Source organism: Sciurus carolinensis, chromosome 11, assembly GCF_902686445.1.
Source record: "Sciurus carolinensis chromosome 11, mSciCar1.2, whole genome shotgun sequence".
NCBI classification, from domain to species: Eukaryota; Metazoa; Chordata; class Mammalia; order Rodentia; family Sciuridae; genus Sciurus; species Sciurus carolinensis.
The window spans coordinates 119,457,673-119,478,057 of record NC_062223.1 but is presented as its reverse complement, the minus strand read 5'-3'; the positions used below and the strand labels follow the sequence as shown (position 1 = coordinate 119,478,057).

Here is a 20,385-nt window from a genome sequence, read left to right as displayed (position 1 = left end):
CAAACAACAACAACAACAACAACAAAACCAAGCCCTACCTCATCTTTATTTCCCTTATCTTGGTGAATGGTACCAATACCCACCAATCACACAAGCCAGAAAGACCCACGCATTTACCACTTACCCTTTCATATCTCCCTCCCTCTTTTTTTTTTTTTTTGGGTGCATGTGTGCCTATGGGGGTGGGGGTTTACTGGATTGAACCCAGGGCCTCACACATGACAGGCAAGCACTTTGTCACTTAGCAACATCCCCAGTTCCCCAGTTCTTACTTGTATTCTCAGTATCTTCTTTTTTTTTTTTTTTTTGCAGTGCTGGGGATTGAACCTAGGGCCGTGTGCTTGCAAGGCAAGCACTCTACCAATCTCAGTATCTTCTTGATAGCTCTACTTTCTTCTTCCCTTTTAAATGCACTGTTACAACTTCAATTTAGAATTTCATTCTTCAGCTGGATTATTGGAAAACATCTCCTTATTAATCTCTCTGGTCCTGAAACTGCTTCTCAAAACTACTTCATTCTTTACACTGCCACTTGATTTCCATAACATAACACTGACTTATTATGCCCCAGATTAAAATAATCAGTGGTTCCCCACAATCCAAAGGTAAAAATCCAAACTCTTAAAATGGCATAGAAAGTCCTCCATGTGATGTCACCTATCACTCCAACTCTATCAACTTCTGTGCCCACCACCAACCTCCATGCTCCAGCACACTGAACTACATGCATTCCTAGAAAATGTGAGCTATCTCACCTCTGTCTTTATTTACATTGCTCCTCTTTAACGTTCTTCTATCCTTTCCTTGTCTAGTAACAACATCCCACCTTCCAGGATTCAGCAGTATTTATTTCCTCTCTGAAATTGTTTCTGATCTGTTTAGAAAGTACTGATAATTTTTTTAAGACCCCTAAAGCACAAGAAATAAAACTAAAAATCAAAAGTGGGGCACCATCAAACTAAAAATCTTCTGCACAGCAAAGGAAACAATTGAGAGCATGAAGAGTGAGCCTCCAGAATGGGAGATCTTTGCCATCTGCTCTTCAGACAGAGCATTAATATTCAGAAAACATAAAGGACTCAAAAAACCACCAAAAAAGTAAGTAACCTGCTGGGCATAGTAGCACATACCTCTAATCCCACAGATAAGGAGGCTGAGGCAGGAAGATTGCAAGTTCAAGGCCAGCCTCAGCAACTTAGCTAGGCCCTAAGCAACTTAATGAGATCCTGTATCAAAATTAAAAAAAAAAAAAAAAAAAAAGTGGGGGGTGGGCATGTGACTGGGTGGTAAAGTACCCAAGGTTAAATCCCCAGTACCAAAAACAACAACAACAAAACAAATAACCCAACTAATAAATGGGCTAAAGAACTAAACAGACACTTCTCAAAAGAAGAAAAAAAAAAAAAAAAAAAGGCCAACAAATATATGAAAAAATATTCAACATCTCTAGCAACTAGGGAAATGCAAATCGAAACTCCATTGAGATTTCATGTCACTCCAGTCAGAATGGCAATTATCAAGAAAACAAATAAGTATTGGTAAGGATGTGAGAAAAAAAAGGTATATTCATATATTGTTGATGGAACAGCAAATTAGTGCAACCACTCTGGAAGGCAGAATAGAGATTCCCCAAAAAACAAGGAATGGAACCACCATATGACTCAGATATCCCACTCCTTAGTACATTTCCAAAAGATCTAAAATCAGCATATCATAGGGACTTAGCCACATCAAAGCTTATAGCAGCACAATTCACAATTGCCAAACTATGGAACCAACCTAGTTAGATGCCCTTCAAAGGATGAATCAATAAAAATGTGGCATATATACCCAATGGAGTATTACTCAGCCATGAAAAAAGAATGAAATTATGTCATTTGCTGGTAAATGGATGGAACTTGAGACTACAATACTAGGTGAAATAAATCAGATCCAAAAAGTCAAAGGTTGAAAGTTTCCTCTGATATGCGGAAGCTAGTCTAAAATAAGGGCGGAGTGGAGAGAAACGGAGAAAAGAAACAGGGCGGGGTGGGGTTTTTCCACCAAAATAAAAGAAAAATCAAGGGAGAAGACAAGGGGGATGGGGGAGCTAGGAGAGACAAGATAAGGGGGAAACAGTGGAATGAACCTGAATTAACTTTCCAAGATACATATATGTATATATATATATATTACATTACTCGCTATTTTATATATCCACAAGAGACTAGTTTTTAAAAATGTAAACAAACAGATCAATAAAGTAAAGAGAATGGGGGAGGGAGAAGTGGCAGGGTAAATAAGGGTAAGTACTAGAGAATGAATTGCAGCAAATTATATTCCATGCATTTATGTCAAAATAAATCCTAATGTTATGTATATCTATTATGACCAATAAAAAAAATGAAAAAAATCCAAGTTTTACCACTCAATAGACATGCTACTTAAACTTTCTAAGTTTCTATTTCTTTCCCTATAAAATGAAGATTATAAAATTTATTACCTCACAGGGTCATTGTGAAGATTAAAATAATACATAAAAATTGTACAGTGCCTAGCACGTAATTTTTACTTAATACATGTTATTTGGAGTGGAGAGATTAATGGTTGAGCTATAACCTCCTCTGTAGATAAAGAAAAGGTAAGAAAAGTCAAAATAGAAGGCAAAATAACTTTTGCTAGGTCACTCTAAAGAAAAATAAGTAATCCAGGAAGTCTATTAGGATCTACTACCTAGTCAGAAAATCACTGGGCACAGCAAAAGGATTCAAGCAGAAATGTATAAAAGGCAAAGTAAGAGAGTGGGGGCTAGAAGCCTGGGGAGACAACGAAGGCAGACTACATGCAAGGACACCGGGAGAAGGGAAACGGAGGGAGAACAGGGAGGAAGACACGAAAACTGGAGAACAGACACCTTCCAAGTAATAACAAGATTAAAGATGTGCTCATATTGACAGCTCCTAGGATAAATCATGAAACTGCAAATTTTAGGCTTTTTTGACTAATAAAATGGATTAGGGCATTTTAAAATTATATAATAAAATAATAAAAATAGTAATGAATATTTATAACTAATAAAAATCAGTCTTGGGATTACTCAGTGACTCTATTTTACATTCTACCTCTACTTTGAGTGCCTGAATATAGGGTTCCAGCTCATAAGAAAAAAAAAATTATTTTTATTAAAGTACTCTGGATGTTCTATGGAACACAATTTAGAAAGTTCTACTATAATTTATATCAAAAGAGACTAATCTTTGGTTGACTCATTTGAAATTTATACTTTGCTTGTGTTGATACTTAACGTCACAAAAAAAGACAGCTGTCTAAAATTGGGTGCAGTAGCAAATACAGTGAAGCAAGAGTTTAAAGACCTGAATTTTAAACCAAGTTCCAAAAATGTTCGCACTGGAAAATACTAGACCAGTAAATCCACATCTCTGAATGTAAGAATTTTCCTCTCTGTAAAACGTAAATAACATGTGGCTTGTTGGGTTATTACATGTATAAACTATAATATTTGTAAAGCACCTAGGATAATGCTTTATATGTGCAACAAGACAGAAGTGAATTATGCTGTCTGTGTGATGATAACCTCGTCTCAAAAAATAAAATAAATGTAGAACAATAAGCATTGATAACTATATCTATAATAACCAAATTATTTATTGACTGTGTATTGTTTACCCCCTCATAATTTTTCCAATTTGGTTTTTTAACTTCATTGACCCTCAAAGAAAACAGAACATTCTCCAGATGAGTCATATTGATAACAGTAAATGTTTCAAGCTGGATAAGCAAAGGTCTCCTCAGTGCTAACAGTGTGAGGAAGCAATGCTAGCTAAAATGAGATATGGTAAATATTTATGCAAAATTAACAGACCTTTACCCCACAGGGAGGCTGTAAGCATGGGAAAAAGCAGCTTCCCAGAACTCAGCATAGCGGATGTCTGTAGATCTCCCTAAGGGCTATAAACTCTCTGCATCCATAAGAATGCTTCCAAGAGCATTGCCTTTTTACATGTAGACTCTTTGTAAATTTTAAATATAGTAAAAGTCTCAAATTACAATGCTTTAGTCTTCCGCCTCCTAGCAACAATACTCACTCAGTAGATTTCATTTATGGGCTTTCTTTTTAAGACTACTATCTGCCAAGTCTGTTCTAGATTTTCTGGAATCACTAAGAAAATGTGAAAAAACAATTATAGTTAAAAAGTATTGGGTTAAATTTTTTTAAAAAATCACACACACACAAATATCTTTAAAGCAATCTTTCTCTCCATGTTATGGCATACATACGTGGCTAGACTGAAATAATTCATACCACAGAATTTCAGTGATAGGAAAAAAAAAAATCACAAAGAAGACATGAAGTTTAAAAGTAACAATGTTTTGAGGCTCAGAAAATTAATCTATACCTATATATGAATCTATACCTATATATTCTTTAAATGGCAGAAAACATAAACTAAATAATAAAAAGGGAAAAATCACTATGCTAACAAGATTTTTTTTTTTTTTTTTAATCTCCATTGCCACTTAGCCAAACAGCAGATTCTGGCTAAGAACAAAATGCAACCCAATTGACTAACATCACTTAGGCTTCACAAAGGCCTGATCCTCTACTACTAAAAGGCAGTTGCTACCTTCTCCTCCACCCTTACATATTCAGTATAATATAACTGGGATGAGTTCCTGTTTGCTTTGTGTTCCTATAATACTAAAAAATGTAAAACTTGTATTAGCTAGACCTTAAACTTCTCAAAAGAACTTCAGAATAATTATAATGGAAAATTATTTATAAGCAACACAGATTAAGTTTCAACTAAGTCCAATATATAAAGACGTGTATATATTTAAAGCAATGAATAACAAATCTAATCTAAATGCAAGACTCTTTAGAGGAAATGAGACCAAAAAAAAAAAAAAAAAAAAAACCTTTGCGTCAGAAATCTGGAAGAGGGAGTAGATAAATAGATTATGAGCAGAAAGAAGATACAGTTATAAAATTATAATGTGAAGGCTATTTTTAAGTGTTGTGGAAGACAAAATGCATTTTCTTGGTTCCATTCAATTAGATCAAAAGATCAACTGATCTGAATAAGCGAATTGAAATAAGAACTGAGACCATTACTTCCCCCAAAATTTTTCAAACTTCAAAAGGGAAGAAATGGAGTCATAATTTCAACTCTTCTTTTTAGAAACTATATGACATTCAGTATGTTAGTGAACTTTTTAGACCCTTATTTTTCTCAATTTTAAAAGAGGGACAATATTTAACTTATAGAGTTGGGTAGATTTAAAAAGACAGAAAATACCTCTAATATTTCATTATAAGATTAAATTTGATTTTTTAAATGTTTTTTTTTTTTTTTTTTTTTTTTTTGTGGTGCTGGGTATTGAACCCAGGGCCTTGTACTTGCAAGGCAAGCACTCCACCAACTGATAGATGGCTCTTTTTCACCTATATTACCTCTCACCACCTTTCCGAGTCTAAAATAGAGCAATATTAACTTGTATAGTTTCCAGAATCCTTCATGGACCAAACTATCACCATGTTTATCACCTTTTCACTGGATGAAAAAGTAGATAAATAGATTATGAGCAGAAAGAAGATACAGTTATAAAATTATAATGTGAAGGCTATTTTTAAGTGTTGTGAAAGACAAAATGCATTTTCTTGGTTCCACAAAGCACAGGCTTACAGGACTGATACCTTCAAAGAAGTCCATGAGAGAGTTCTCCTTCAAGAAATAACTGAGGGGGCTGGAGAGATAGCTCAGTCGGTAGAGTGCTTGCCTTGCAAGCACAAGACCCAGGGTTCGATCCCCAGCACCACAAAAAAAAGAAAAAAAAAAAAAAAGGTAATTTTCTCCATCCAAAAGCAATGGGCATCTAACCTGCTTTAAATTTCAATTTATACCAATGCCCTTTCCATTTCATTTAACTCACTAAAATGTAATCCAACTGGAAAATAAGTTGAAAAGAGAAATAAAGGACAGTAGATGATAAGAAATGATATTTTTTTAATTTTGAAAATAACTCAATTTAACCATTAACTGTGTTTTCATACCACTATATCCCCCAAATAAAACATTTTTTAAAAATTTTTTTAGATGTTGATAGATCTTTATTTTATTCTTTTATTTATATGTGGGTGCTGAGAATCGAGCCCAGTGCCTCACACATGCTAGGTAAGCTCTCTACCACTGAGCCACAACTCCAGTCCAAAACTTTTTGTTTTAATCTTCAGGACAATAAATATCACTCTTAAAGGTAAATTTCTGAATATATAGCTATAATTCAACAGATAGCAAAAGCTCAAAAATAACTGCCATAACAATGACCTATATAGAACAGGCATTCAATATTTACTGAATACATGAATAAACAAATGAAGTAATGTTAGATAGAAAACTGCACAAATTCTGAGTGATCAAAGACAAACATAAAAGTAGACTATCAATCACTTTTTGGCCCTTTGGCTGGGATAGAGTATAAAAGTGGACTGTCAATTCTAAACATCTTATCTATTTTATTATTATTAGAGTTGTTACTGCTCTACAATGAACTTTTAAAAATCTATTCCTCATTTCCAAATACACCTTAATTCTAAAACATAGCCTATAATTTGGGGCTGGGGCTGTAGCTCAGTGGCAGAGTGCTTATCTAGCATGTGTGAGGCTATGGGATCGATCCTTAACACTGCATAAAAATAAGAAATTACTTTTTTAAATGGCCTATAATCTTAAATATAAAAGATAAGGTGTATTATCACAGCAAGTGGGGAAGGGAATAATTATCTTTCCAGCAGCAGCAGCTGCAAATACATGTGAATTCAAAATCATTTCACAAGCATAGATCCAAGGCTTAGGAAAACAACTAATTTCTGAGGTTTTAAACAGTAACAGCTACTATGGCTTACCTCTAATTATGGACCAGGTACTTACATACTTTCTCATTTAATCTTCATACAACTCTTCAAAATAAGTATTATTCACATATTTTATTAATGAGAAAACTAAACTGCTGTTCAGAAAAGAATTTGCCTAAGGTCTCCTGGCTAGTAAATATCAGAACAAATCTGACACACCAAAATCCATACTCATCATCCTCATTCAGTTCCCTTCTACTTCTCTAACAAGAGCAAAAAATATATACACATACACACATACACACACATACATACACATTCACTCCCCTCCCCCATACATCAAATTCAGGGCTACTTTTTAAAGGCCACTTTTAATCTCTGACAAAAAATAAAAATCTCAGGGTTGGGGTTGTGGCTCATTGGTAGAATGCATCCCTAGCACATCTGAGGCCCTGGGTTCAATCTTCAGCACCACATAAAAAGACAAATAAATAAATAAAAGTATCGTGTCTATCTATAATTTTAAATATATTTTCTTAAAAAAAGAATAATCTCAAGAAAACTTCTGATAGGGGAGTCAAAATTAATATAATTTCTAATATTTGTGCATGTAATATGTGACTTAATTCCCATTTTTGTAAACAGACTTGTATCCTGTATCCTATTAAACTATAATTGCAGGGTGGGAAGCTTCTCTCTCTCTCTTTTTTTTACTGTCCACATCCAGGCAACACACCCAATTTACTTTAAACATTGTTGCAAGGATTCTAATCATGTAGGATTTCTGGGTAAATACAGTTAACTAGAAACCACAAACCTTTCCTTAAATTGCCTTCTAGCAAATTCAACTGAAATGCAACTAAAACACATTTTCTTGACAAAGGTACTGACAAACTATTACCTCTAAAAAAAAAAAAAAAAAAAAAAAAAGTTTTCAATTGTGATAAAATAGAAAAACAATTGGAAAAACAGCAAAGTAAAGAGTTATTCTCCATGGGGGAAATGTAGTTTTTTTAAATATTTTAAATAGAGTATATTTTCCCAAGCAAGCAAAGCTAGAATCAATTCAAAGGCAAGAAAAACCCAAATTTAAGTAATTTTATTTATAAGCCAGTGATCACCATTTTTTCCTATAATCCCTAAAAAGATTCTGCAATGAATTTAACAATATAACTTTTAGTTAACTAAAGCTACTTAAATAACTATGAAGACTAATCTAAATGTCTCTATGCAATGAAAAGCCAATTAAGAAAATAAATTTGACAGTGATACTAAGATACTTTCATTGTGTTATACACAATAACATATATTCACTAAACTGTGTAAACTCTCTTTGACTACCTTATTGTCACTTACCAATCTATAAACTGAAAAGGGGATTATCTCTTTAATTTGCTTCCCACTGTTTCTCCCAAAAGAAAACAGCCTGTAAAACTTATGATCTTACATCTATAATATAATGCCTCTTACACCCTACAACCACGGAAATGTCAAATAAACTTACAGATGACACTGACATCTGGAAACAAAAATGGAGGCTTTAAGGTGCTCTGATGAATTAACTTGAGCAACTGAAAGTGGCTTTAATGATTTCTAAACTAAAATTAGATAAACTCACTTTCTTTTATATCACTTTAGGGATTGCCTTGAAGATATGAAAGACCCTTTCTCAGTGCAACAAATAGTACAGGTGAACACGGAATTTTTATAAATGGTTTTGATGTACTTCTCCAGAGTAAATAACATCACTGACAGAGCTCCCAGAAGAGCTGAAGCCATTAAGAGCTGGGATTCCTTTCAATTGGCATCATACCAATAGAGGCTCAGTGAGAAATGAAACCTCCTGCAAATCAAATCTGTTGCAATGTTATTTTTTCCAGAGGTTAATTACCTTCTTCAGACACACACACACACACACACACACACACACACACACACGCACACACACACACACACCCTAAAGTGGAGTAAAGGCTGGAAAATAGATGACATTCTATTGTAAGCCTCCTCCAGAAATTTCAAAATGAAATCAAAACAAGCCCTCACTATTAAATTCCAGATACACTCCACAAACATCCTTTCCCACTTGACACCTATCGACCCATAGCACCATGACCTCAAACTTTAAGACAGTAAGAATTTAGTTTAAGTCACATTTTCAGACATCACCTTTTAGAGATACTTAGTAAAATATTTATGAGTGAAATTATGATATCCAGAAACTGCTCCAAAATAATTCCTTAGGGACTTTAAGGAGACAGATGAACCAAGACTGTCCATGCATTAATAATTGTTGAAATTAATGATGGGAACATGGAGGTTCAACATACCATTCTCTGTACTTTTATATATGCTTAAGATTTTTCCATTAAAAAAACACCCCAAAAAAAAAAATCGTTCACAGACTCAAAACAACCCATATAACAATCATTTAGAGAGCATCTCCTGTGGTACACTATATTATTGTCCCTAATTATTCAACTTCCTGTTTCCTTCCTTAATAGGATTACACAGCCTCACATTATCATGTGACTTACAATGCCACCTGTGGGAGGAGTGTATATTCCTACCTCGGAGACAATCAGCTTGACCATATTACCTGTTTTGGTCAACGCCATTTGAGCTGATGTGAGGTACACCATGACTGAGTGATGTAAACTAATATTTGCATCAGTTTTCTTTGCTATTTTATTCTGCCATGATAATGCCATATCCTAGACAGGCAATGTTTCTTCAGTCATGTGTTTCTCAAGACATGTTAAGCAACACTGCAGCCATCCACTGTTGACACAACAATCTGAAGGTATTGATATGGCAGCATGATATAGCAAAAGCTGATACATCCACATACTGTGGGATAAAGATGCAAAGAATATTGAAATGAGAGACTGGTATATTTTTTAAATGTTTTGGAAGATCGGCCAAAAGAAAAAAATTAAAAGTATAATTACCATTGAGAAGAGTATCTAAGAACTAATGGACGCATTGGGATAAGGGCACGATCAAAAGAAAACTTCTTATTTAATACCATTACATAATGTTTAATTTTCTGCGTGTTGTATATTTAACCTGAGCAGAAACATCTAAATAGCTGGATCATTTGAGTTATTTTTTTCTTCCTTATGCTTTTCCAAATTAAAAAATAAATAAACTAAAATAAAGCTAATAATTACTTTAAAATGAATAAGAATTATCCTCCTACCCTTGAGGAATAAAAAATTGACAATTTAGATTTAAAGAAAGTCTCCTCTCAACACCCCCCAAAATAAAGCATATGACATACTCAATTCTATATGTTTGCTTATTTTCAAATTTCAGCAGAACAAATACAGGGTTTTGCATATGGATGGTATAGCTACTGGACTCAAAGGAAATTCTCTCAATTTTATTATTTTAGTATTCCAATAAAACTGATGAATAAGCTTGCTGTGTTGTTTGGTGACTAGGCCTTAACCAGTAATCATATACAAGATACTCTACTAAATTAGCTCATGTAGGTAAAATTTAAAAGGAGAGTTGGAAGAAGAAAAAAGGAAAAAATTCTAATTATAACTTTTTCCTTTTTTCTCAGTACTGAGGACTGAACTTAAGGGTACTCTTCTACTGAGCTACACTCCCATGCTTTTTTATTTGCGACAGACCTCGTCCTTGCAATCCTCCTGCCTCAGCCTCATGAGCAGCTGCACCTGGCCTATAACTCTTTTGGAGATTAAACAACATTTCCATGGTTACAGAAATCAAATTCAGTAGAGTAACATTTTATTACAAGAGCATGCTCTTACTTCAATCGAGCAGTATACATAGCAGTAACCTGCAAATATGACTAGGAACATGTCTGCACTTTTCATTCTAGGAACTCAAAGCACTTTTCAAACATTATTTTAACCCTCCTATCAGTGGAGAGATAGATATTATACAACATAATCTACCTGCCACTACAAAATATTCAAATACCGCCCCCCTTCAGTAGTACTTACTTGCCCTGAGAAGGTCTTGCCCAAACAGCCAATAAAACAGGAAATAAGCTGACAGTGCATGTGCCACCAACAATCTCCAAAAGGATCAGACCTTCACCCACAAGAACCACTTCCTCTGAGTAAACCACAGAAGCTATACTGGGCAAACCACAATATATCAGCTTGTGTCTGGAACACAGGCAGATAACCCATCTAAAATCTATAGGAGGACATGGTTAAGCACCTTCACAGAATTTCCTGTGTATCAAAGTATACTGGAGAGATATGCTATTCTTTTTTTTTTTTTTTTTTTTTTTTTTTGGCGGGGCTGGGGATCGAACCCAGGGCCTTGTGCTTGCGAGAGCGAGCACACTACCAACTGAGCTATCTCCCCAGCCTGAGATATGCTATTCTTATGGACAACACATAGCCATTTTCTGCATTATGTGATCAATTTCAGGTATAATTCCTTCAGACACTGAGGAAGTCTCCAACAACTTCTGTACAACAGAATAAGCTACATTTTCTGAATTCATGGAAAATCTACAAAATGCTCTTTGATCTTTTAAGTGTATGAACTGAAAAATCAGCATTTATATGTAATATCTGATCAATACAGTGGTCTCAGAGCATTATCTTTATTTTTTGTTTCATTTTTCAGAGCATTATCTTTAAGTGACTACAACTGCAATGACAAAAGGAATAGCAGTGTGACAAATAGCTTACTATAAGCATTAACTAAACCAAGTTCTCTTGTATACTTCTAATTTCTGCATAAATTCTTACTCACAGTCCCAAGATAGGGAACAATTTTTCACTAGCCATTAGATTTGCTTGTTTCTAAACACTGGGAAACCACCCAGGCCTGTCATGTGATTATGATTTAAAAAACCAGGACTCAGCATTTGAATTAGTAAAAGATCCTGTTTTGGTATGAATCTGTCAGCTGTGCTAGTGCATGTTAATTCAATAAGGTTAACTTAGTCTCTTCTTTACCAAAAGACAACAAACACATGCTTATGTAACTTGAGCACAGCATCTGACCTTCAGCATCATTATGTATCACCTCTACAGAAAGAAAAAACTTAAAATTATTTCAGCCACTAGCTTCATAAAACTCTCTTGAAGTCTTAGAAATATCTTCCATATATGGCTATCTTGATATCCCAGACATTTTATGTTGAAAAAGTAAAATGCTCTAAATTTGGCATGTTTCCAAAATTCTAAAATTACTAACAAAATATAAAGACGTCTATGTAAATAATTTCATATTCAATTAGTATCAAAGAAAAAGATCTACAGATAAAATAGTCAAGAGTTCTATAATCTTAAGTATTTTACAGTAATTTACCCACTTTTTGTGTTACAGTCTTGTCATTAGTAACAATTCTTACAATGGCAACAAGTAAAATGCAGATATTTTAACAGTATATTTTGTTGGAAAAAATACTGCTAAACATTGCAGGTCATTTCGCTGACAGGAAAAAATAACAGAAGACAAACTAAAACTTAATTTAAAAAAAAAAAGAGAAAGAAAAAAAGACACAATCTAAGGTAACACAGACTGGGAAAAAAAAAAAAAAAAAAAAAAACACTGGCAAAGTAACAATTTTCCAGATATATCTCACAATATTACAACAGCTACTTTATCTTAAAGCTACAATCATCTCTTCACCTCAAAGATGCTTTATCTCACATCTGATTGATTTTTTAAATATTTTATTAGTCGTTGATGGATCCTTATTTTATGGATTTATATGCAGTGCTGAGAATTATACCAGTGCCTCACACATGCTAGGCAAGCACTCTCCCACTGAGTCATAACCCCAACCCACCTGACTGGCTCCTAACACTTAGAATTTCTGTGCTCTACCTTTTTGTCATATAATTAAAATATCTGTTACATTAAGGGCACTATATTTGAAAGAATAAGTCTGGAAAGAAAACTTCTATGACTGTCAGTAATTGTTTAGATGACTTGGTAATTATACTATTTGTATAAGTTTGTTTCATTTGATTGCTACACCTCTTACATTCATTCTGAAAACTACCTAAAATAATAGTGGTGCTGAGGATGTGGCTCAGTAGTAGAGTACTTGCCTAGAACGTGTGAGGTCCCTAGGTTCAAACCTTAGCATTCCAAATGAAATGAAATAAAAGTTAATTAAAATTTAAAATCTTTCTACCTGTAATTTTGGGTTATGCCCCTGAATCACTGTAAAACTAAAGTTAGTACTTGCTTCTCTAAAATATGGATCAAGATAAAATACAGAATATCATATTTTGTACGAGGAGAGAAACTAAAGGAAAAATGTACTAGGAGAGCAATTGGAGAAAGTTAATAAAATATTAAGAAAGACAGGTTGATTTTTAGACAATGGATCAACAGGAACATACCATGTAGCTAAGCAAAAAATAAGGAAGGTAGGGGAATGGAAATAGCGATGAATTACTGTCTGAACCATTTAGTCATATAAACATTAACTAGAAAGAGAGCATTATGTAGCTTGGAATAGCAAGAACATGGCATGTTACTTAAACAGGACAACCCAAGTTAAGTTTGAGCTAGCATGGTGACACACATCCATAATCTCAGGGACTCAGGAGGCTGAGGCAGGAAGATCACAAGTTCAAAGACAGCCTCAGCAACTTAGTGAGGCCCTATCTCAAAATTTAAAAATTAAAATTTAAAAAAAATCTGTTTACTACTAACTCAGTGGTAAAGCACCCTTGGGTTCCATCCCCAGGATGATGGTGGTGATGACAGTGATGATGATGATGGAGGAGGAGGAAAAAAGAAAAATAGAAAAGTTGGATTAAATATCAGGAAAATCAGCCAGGTATAGTAGCACAAACCTGTCATCCCAGCAGCCTGGCAGGCTAAGAGAGGAGGATCACAAGTTCAAAACCAGCCCCAGTAACTTAGTAGGCCCTGGGTAACTTACCCTGACTCAAAAGAAAAAACTAAAAGGGCTGGAGATGTGGTAGTGGTTAAGTGCCACTGGATTCAATCTCTGGTTCCAAAACAAATAAACAAAAAAGATCAGGAAAATCTTCCTAAGATCTATCAGTTTGCTGTTCAGTCTCCTGAGGAAGTGACAGAAGCTTTATCCTCTAGAGATATTTAAAGTTAGTATAGATAAGGTACTAGAAAGAAAGTATCCTGCAAGAGAAAAATCCAGTTATAACATGGTGAGGTTGGAAAGTTACTAAAATAGAACAGAAAAATAATACACATAAAAAGACAACAATTTAAAGTGAAAAATAAGGAACTTGAAAGTCAGATAATCTAGGTTAAAATCTTGGGTCTGTACTTTCCAGTTTCGTAATCTTGTCTTAAACTCCATGTTATCTTACTGTGTAAATGGCAAACACGTGATCTGCCCCATACTGAACTGAAAATATTGCAAATGTTTAAAAAAATTATAATACCATAGGATTTCATTACATACATGAGAGTATTTTATTTAAAACAAAAAATAAAATTATAATTTTATGGGTTTTAGAATTTCTATTCAAATGGCCTAATTACTAAAAGCTTTAAGCTTTAAAACAACATCAAGACCAAGTTTTAACAGATGAGATCAAATGAAGTTAAGCTTTCTGTTACTGAAAATGTGGTTGGCCACTTTCTATATAATTTTTTTTTTTTTTTTTTTTTTTTTTTTTTTGCTGGTCCTGGGGATAGATCCTAGAGCCTCTTGCATGTGAGCCAAGCACTCTACCACTAAGCAAGACCCCTAACCCAGTAGTAAGACCCCTAGCCCAGTAGTAAGTATCTATAATAAGATAAAATTATTAGCTGCAGAAGAGTCCCTTGAATTACCTCTGGAGAACCGTTCAAATATCCTACTATTTCTATGACCCATGGCAATAACAGATGTATACTCAAAGATTTTTTTCCCAATTGTTTGCTCACAGAATATGTAAAATCTACTTATAGGTTCCATGAACATCTGTCACGAACTTTATTTTTTAATTGAAAACTCAGTTTTTAGGGGAAAGAAAAAAAACTTACACGCCAACTCATTATTATAGACTATGTATTGACAACTGGGAACCACCAAAGTGATTAAGTAGTAACACCAGGTTAACTTACTTGTGTAATAATTTCAAACAAAATTTATCTTGTCAACTCAATGAATAAATACAAATATCTTAAAAGTGTGCTATTATGGCTTAATACTTCTTAAAAACTTGCTTTGTACTTTACATGTTGACTCACAGAAAAATGTACAAATGGATGCACTACTGCATACCTATATGAATCAAAATTTTATACTAAACTAAAAGAAAATACAAATATAAAATAATGCAGGCCCAACATGGTGGTAATCCCAGCAACTGGGGATCTCAAGCTTGAAGTTGCCAAGTTTGAGGGCAGCCTCGGCAACTCAGACTCTAAGCAACTTAGCCAGATCCTGTCTCAAAATAAAAGAAAAGAATTTTTTAAAAAAAGGCTGGGGACGTAGCTCACTGCTAATGCACCCTGGGTTCAATCCCCAGTACCAAAAGAACATAAAATAAAAAAATAAAATACTGCAAAGCTAGCACTGTGATCCTTATCCCCAATTTCAATTTTGTGTAAATCAAATGACTGACTTTACAAGAAAATATTACAAGTAATTTTGCTTTGCAGACAATGACTCATACAACCTTAAATATAGCAGATAAATATGAGTTCTTTTTTTTAACCAAAAGTATTAGTATATGGCAACTGTGGTAGGAAAAGTATCCTGAATAAAAATGCTAATTATTGAGCACATGCATATAAAGTTACAGGTCTCCACATTCACTTTCAAAGTTTGCTTGAGTCAAACAAGCTTAAAGCTGAATTCAGTGCAAAGAAAATTCCATTACAATCAAAAACCTTTATCTACAAATAAAAAACAAAAAAATCCATAAGTCACAGACAAAACAAAGATCCATTTATTTCAGGGAAGATCCTCATAACTTTACTGTCCTGTAACTTGAAAGTTCAGTTATGGAATCTGTCATGAAATCATTTACTGAATCCACTGAAAGAGAATTCTCTCCTCTTTATCCCTCAAAAGAAACTCTAATTATCATAGCATGGCTAAGCTCTCAGGCATAGAAGAAAGGCAAGTAGATAGATTAGAAACAATTAGGATACATTTTAGGTCTGAATGCAGCAGTTAATGCAGACTGAAAACCAGCAATCAGCCATTTCTACCACTTTTCAAGTGCTTACTCTAAACCTTGAAAACTATAGTCTACTGGCTTCACAGAAGTTACAAACCTAGAGACCAGAAAGTATACATACATCAATGACTTAATTTCTTTGTTTTTTGTTTTTGTTTGTTTTGTTGGTGGTACTGAGGATTGAACCCAGGACCTTGTACATGATAGGAAAGCCCTCCTCCACTGAGCTATATATCCTCTGTGGTCCTAGATTTTTTTTTTTTTTTTTAAAGCTGCTCAGATATACCACATAGAAACAATAGCTACCATGAATGTAGTTTGAGGTTTTTTAAGTTTAAAAAAAAAAGAAGTGGGAACTAGAGAATAAAAGAAAAAGGAGGGGAAAGGGAGCAAATGAATGTGTTAATTTAACTGCAAAATAATAACAGGATGTAACAGAGTTCTAAGTATCCAAAGTGACCAATCAGAGACTAAACATAGCTGAATTCCATCCCAGCCCCAGCACGTCCCTAACACAAGAATAAAACCCTTCTTATCTTGTTCAGCCATGTGTCGCCTGCCACAAACTGCAAAACAGAACAACGCCCAAAACCAGCTAGTCCGATTTCAACTGAGGACAGACAGACTCTGTAGTCAGAAGCACCACAATGAAAGAACTCCAACTCACACAGCTGGTCTGGTGGTTCCTACACTCTACAGAACAAAGCCATACCACATACAGTACTTCAAACTTGAAAGGATCTCTAAAAAGCTACACTGGCACTATTAATTTGCCAATAGTCCCAGAATCAGTAAAGTACACCCAGCACAAATTAGAGCAGACAGCTAAAAAAAAAAAAAAAAATGAGGTACACAGGATTAAGAGGAAGCTAGAAATTATTCTATAGTTATAACATTGTTAAGACACCCTGGCACAGAAATAATACTAAAAAAACCATTACTTTTAGATTTCACCTCAACAGATATTCAAATCAGGAACTACTCTTTTAAAGAGAAATGGCTGGTTTATAGTCACAGGATAAGGTGATAAATGTGTTTAAAGGAAAAGTCACATAATTCTCATTTTTAAATTATTAGTAATAAATTCCTAAGAAACAGGTCTCAGCAAAATTAAGTGGCTTTTCTGTTTTGTTTTGTTTTTTATCTTTTAAAAAATATGTCAAAGGCCACAAACAGTGGCACAAGCCTGTAACCTCAGTGACTCAGGAGACTGAGGCAGGAGAATCAGAAATTGGAGGCCAGCCTCAGCAATTTAGCAAGACCCTCAGCAACTTAATGAGTCAAAATAAAATAAAATAAAATAAAAACATAAAGAACAGACGATATAATTTAGTGGTAAAGTGACCCTGGGTTCAATCCCCAGTACTAAAAAAGAAAAATCTTTAAAAAAAATAAGCCAGGTATAGTGGTGCATGCCTGTAATTCCAGGGACTCAGGAGGTTGAGGCAGGCGGATCACAAGTTCAAGGTCAAGCTCAGCAACTCAGTAAGGCCTAAGAAACTTACTGAGACCCCTTCTCAAAATAAAATTAAAAAGGGGTGGGGATGTTAAGCACCCCCGAGTTCAATCCCCAGTACCAAAAAAATAAATATTTAAATATTTAAAAAAATTCAAAAATAAAAATTATGTCAAATTAGGCAGTACCTGAACCATTGTTAATCCTCAAAACAATTTAGAGATTAATCTTAAAATAACCATCTTTTATGCCTATCCCAAAGTCTGGCAAAGAAGAGGCTTTCAATAATTGCATGATTATTAATGTTGCTATGCTATCTAAATTACAAAAAAAAAGGACACAAATTCCAAGATTTTATTTCCAAAACATGAAAAGCAAAGCTGAAGAAAAATCATTTCTTGGGGTTTTTAAGTGACTTTTGTATAGGATGAGTTGGTGACCCTAAGTTCTATTTCTACAAATTAAACTCCCAGCACCTCAATGAAAATCAACACCTCATCAATTCCTGTAAGACTTCTTGTCTACAGGTTCAACAAAAAGGGCAAGGATTGAATGAACCAGGAAAACAATTATCCACACACCCATGAAAGTGATTTCTCAGAAGCAAAACACTCTGAAAGGAAAAGAAACACGGATAACTAGAAGAAAAGAAGAATATACTACTCATGTGAAGTGTATTCTCAGAAACATTAAAAATTAGTTCACTAAAAATGAAAGCCCACTTAACAAAATATGCAAGGGATAAATAGTTGAAATATTTAATGGAATCTTTTAGGTGAACATTCATGTGACACTGCAAAGCATCAACAGGAAGAGGAAGTTCTGTTTCTGGAGTAGCTGTTATGGTATGATAATGGAATTTGGCCCTTTTAAAATCAACAAATGAGTCTCACAATTGGGCGAAACTCTCTTATTAGGAAATTAAACTACTTTCTGAAGGAGCATTATTGTTGCACTCTTCACCTGAGATTTGCCTTTCAATTCAAGTTATTTGATCTGTTTTTATGATGTAATAGTTTGAAGGCTGACTTCAATATAAAGTGAGCTGACTGAAATTTGGAAGTAATACAGTCCTAATTAAATTCAGAAACAAAATGCTGTAAAGGAAGTTCACAATATATATGTTGTTATCGCTTAACTTATGATTAAATCTTAAAGACAGGGAGCTCCAGTTCAACCATGGCATAGTCTATACACACCATCCTGCAACACTGATAAGTAAACAATATCCACTTGCCATGCTTGCGCCTTGCTTAGGGTTTCCATCCCTTAAACCCAAGAGTTTCTGGGAGATGAAATATTAAAATACATAATTAAAGCAAGTCCCATAGTTCCCCTCATTTCTTTCAGCTCCTGGATACTGCCTCCAGCAAGAGCCTTTGATTTACTGGCAATGTCAACATTCTGGAAAATTATTAGACAATTAATAATTAAACACTTCAGGTCAACACTTAAAAGAGATCAAGTTCACAAAGCACCATGCGCAGGCTGAAAATTAAGTTCAAGGATAGAAATTTCAAAAATGTAACAAGGTCTAAAGAGTAAATCCAATGATGCACCAAAACTCATCGACTTCAGGAACTGACCTTCACCCAAAATGACCTTCCTCTTGCTTCAAGATGGGTACAGAATTCTAATACACACTACGGACAGAAAACCACAATCATGGTTTTCCTTACCTCTTCTCTGGGGAAAGTTTCTCTCCAAAAAGCACTACATTTCCAAATTCAATCAACCGGATAACTTGGCAGAAACCCTAGACTAATTGCACAGCTCCGAAACAACTCTTTTTCCTATGCCTGTCAACTTCACCGGCCAAAGGCAATCTGCAATCACTGACTTTCCTGTTGGATCGGGTCAAATCCAGGGAGGCTAAGCAAAGGAGGAATTCATACCCACCTGTCCGTGATAGTCGACTGTGTGCCACTCATTGGGGCCCTTGGCGAGAGGTCCTCCTTTTATCCAACTTGCATTTTACAGTAACACCTCCACCCCACCCCCAGTACTCTAGGATCAGGCCCAATTCCGGCAAGGGCACAAAAGTCCAACTCAAAACTCCATTCAGTCATCTAGAACATCCGATTGATGGGGGTCAAGGAAAGGGAATGCGGGTTGGAGCAAAACAAGTTATCTCCCAAAACAAACCGAGAAAAGTCAGCCAGAAGGCAGTTCTAGAGCTAGCGATAAAATCCTCCAGAAGGCATAAGGGGAAAACTTCGTCACAGAGGGAAGTCCGCGAGCCGTGGGGAGGGGACGCGAGAATCCCTCCGGGGCTGGGGTGGAATCGGGTCGGGGACGGGCGTCGGCTCCTGCTCCGGAGTCGCGGGGCCTCGAACTGCCAACCGCGGCAGGGCAAGGCCCTCTGGTCCCGGCTCTCTATCTGGGGCTGCCAGCGGCTCGCGGCCGCACTCTCGGCCGAGTCTCGGACCGTCCCGCGCCGGGCTCGCGCCGCCCCATGTCCCCGGGCCCGGGGCCCCTCTGGTCTTCCTCGCCGCCCCCACCAGGGTCCGGGCGCTGGAACGAGCCGGGGGGAGGGGGTCCCGCAGTCCGAGGTGACAGGGACCGGGTCTCTCAGCGCCGCAAGCTGATCCCCATCCCTTTAAGGCCCGGACTCTTCCGCAATCGGCACAGGAGGCGGCGGCTCCTCCCCGACACTCCGGTAGGCAGCGGTTCCCGCGACGAGCTGGAGGTCCCCGTCCGGCCCGGCCTGGAAGCCCCGGTCCCGGAGCGGCGGCGACTGCAGCACTCCCAGCGCAAGGCCGGCTCACCGGGTCCTGGGGGCCCTCGCGGGAGCGCGCGTGGAGGGCGGAGGAGGCCGCCGGCGGTGGGGGCCGCGCGACAATTACGAGCGCGCGCGCGGGTTCCGGTTCCGGTTCTGTCTTCCCGGCCCGGGCGCGTCCAGCGAGCGAGCGAAGGAGCGAGCTCGTCCCCTCCCCCGCCGACTTTTTGGGCCTCCT

At 36.1% G+C, this 20,385-nt stretch overlaps 1 protein-coding gene across 7 annotated transcripts in view; it reads right to left on the bottom strand.

The window, feature by feature from the left end:
- Arhgef12 (Rho guanine nucleotide exchange factor 12) overlaps positions 1-20,385 on the bottom strand; it is a 140,432-nt gene extending 120,047 nt beyond the window's left edge. For 6 of the 7 annotated variants that reach the window (XM_047515990.1, XM_047515992.1, XM_047515994.1 and 3 more), the window contains exon 1: positions 19,328-20,384. In XM_047515990.1, the coding sequence (XP_047371946.1) occupies positions 19,328-19,359 (32 nt within the window). In that variant the 5' untranslated portion in view covers positions 19,360-20,384. Of the gene's footprint in view, positions 1-19,327 lie in introns of all 7 variants that reach the window. The other variant, XM_047515997.1, reaches the window with a different exon arrangement.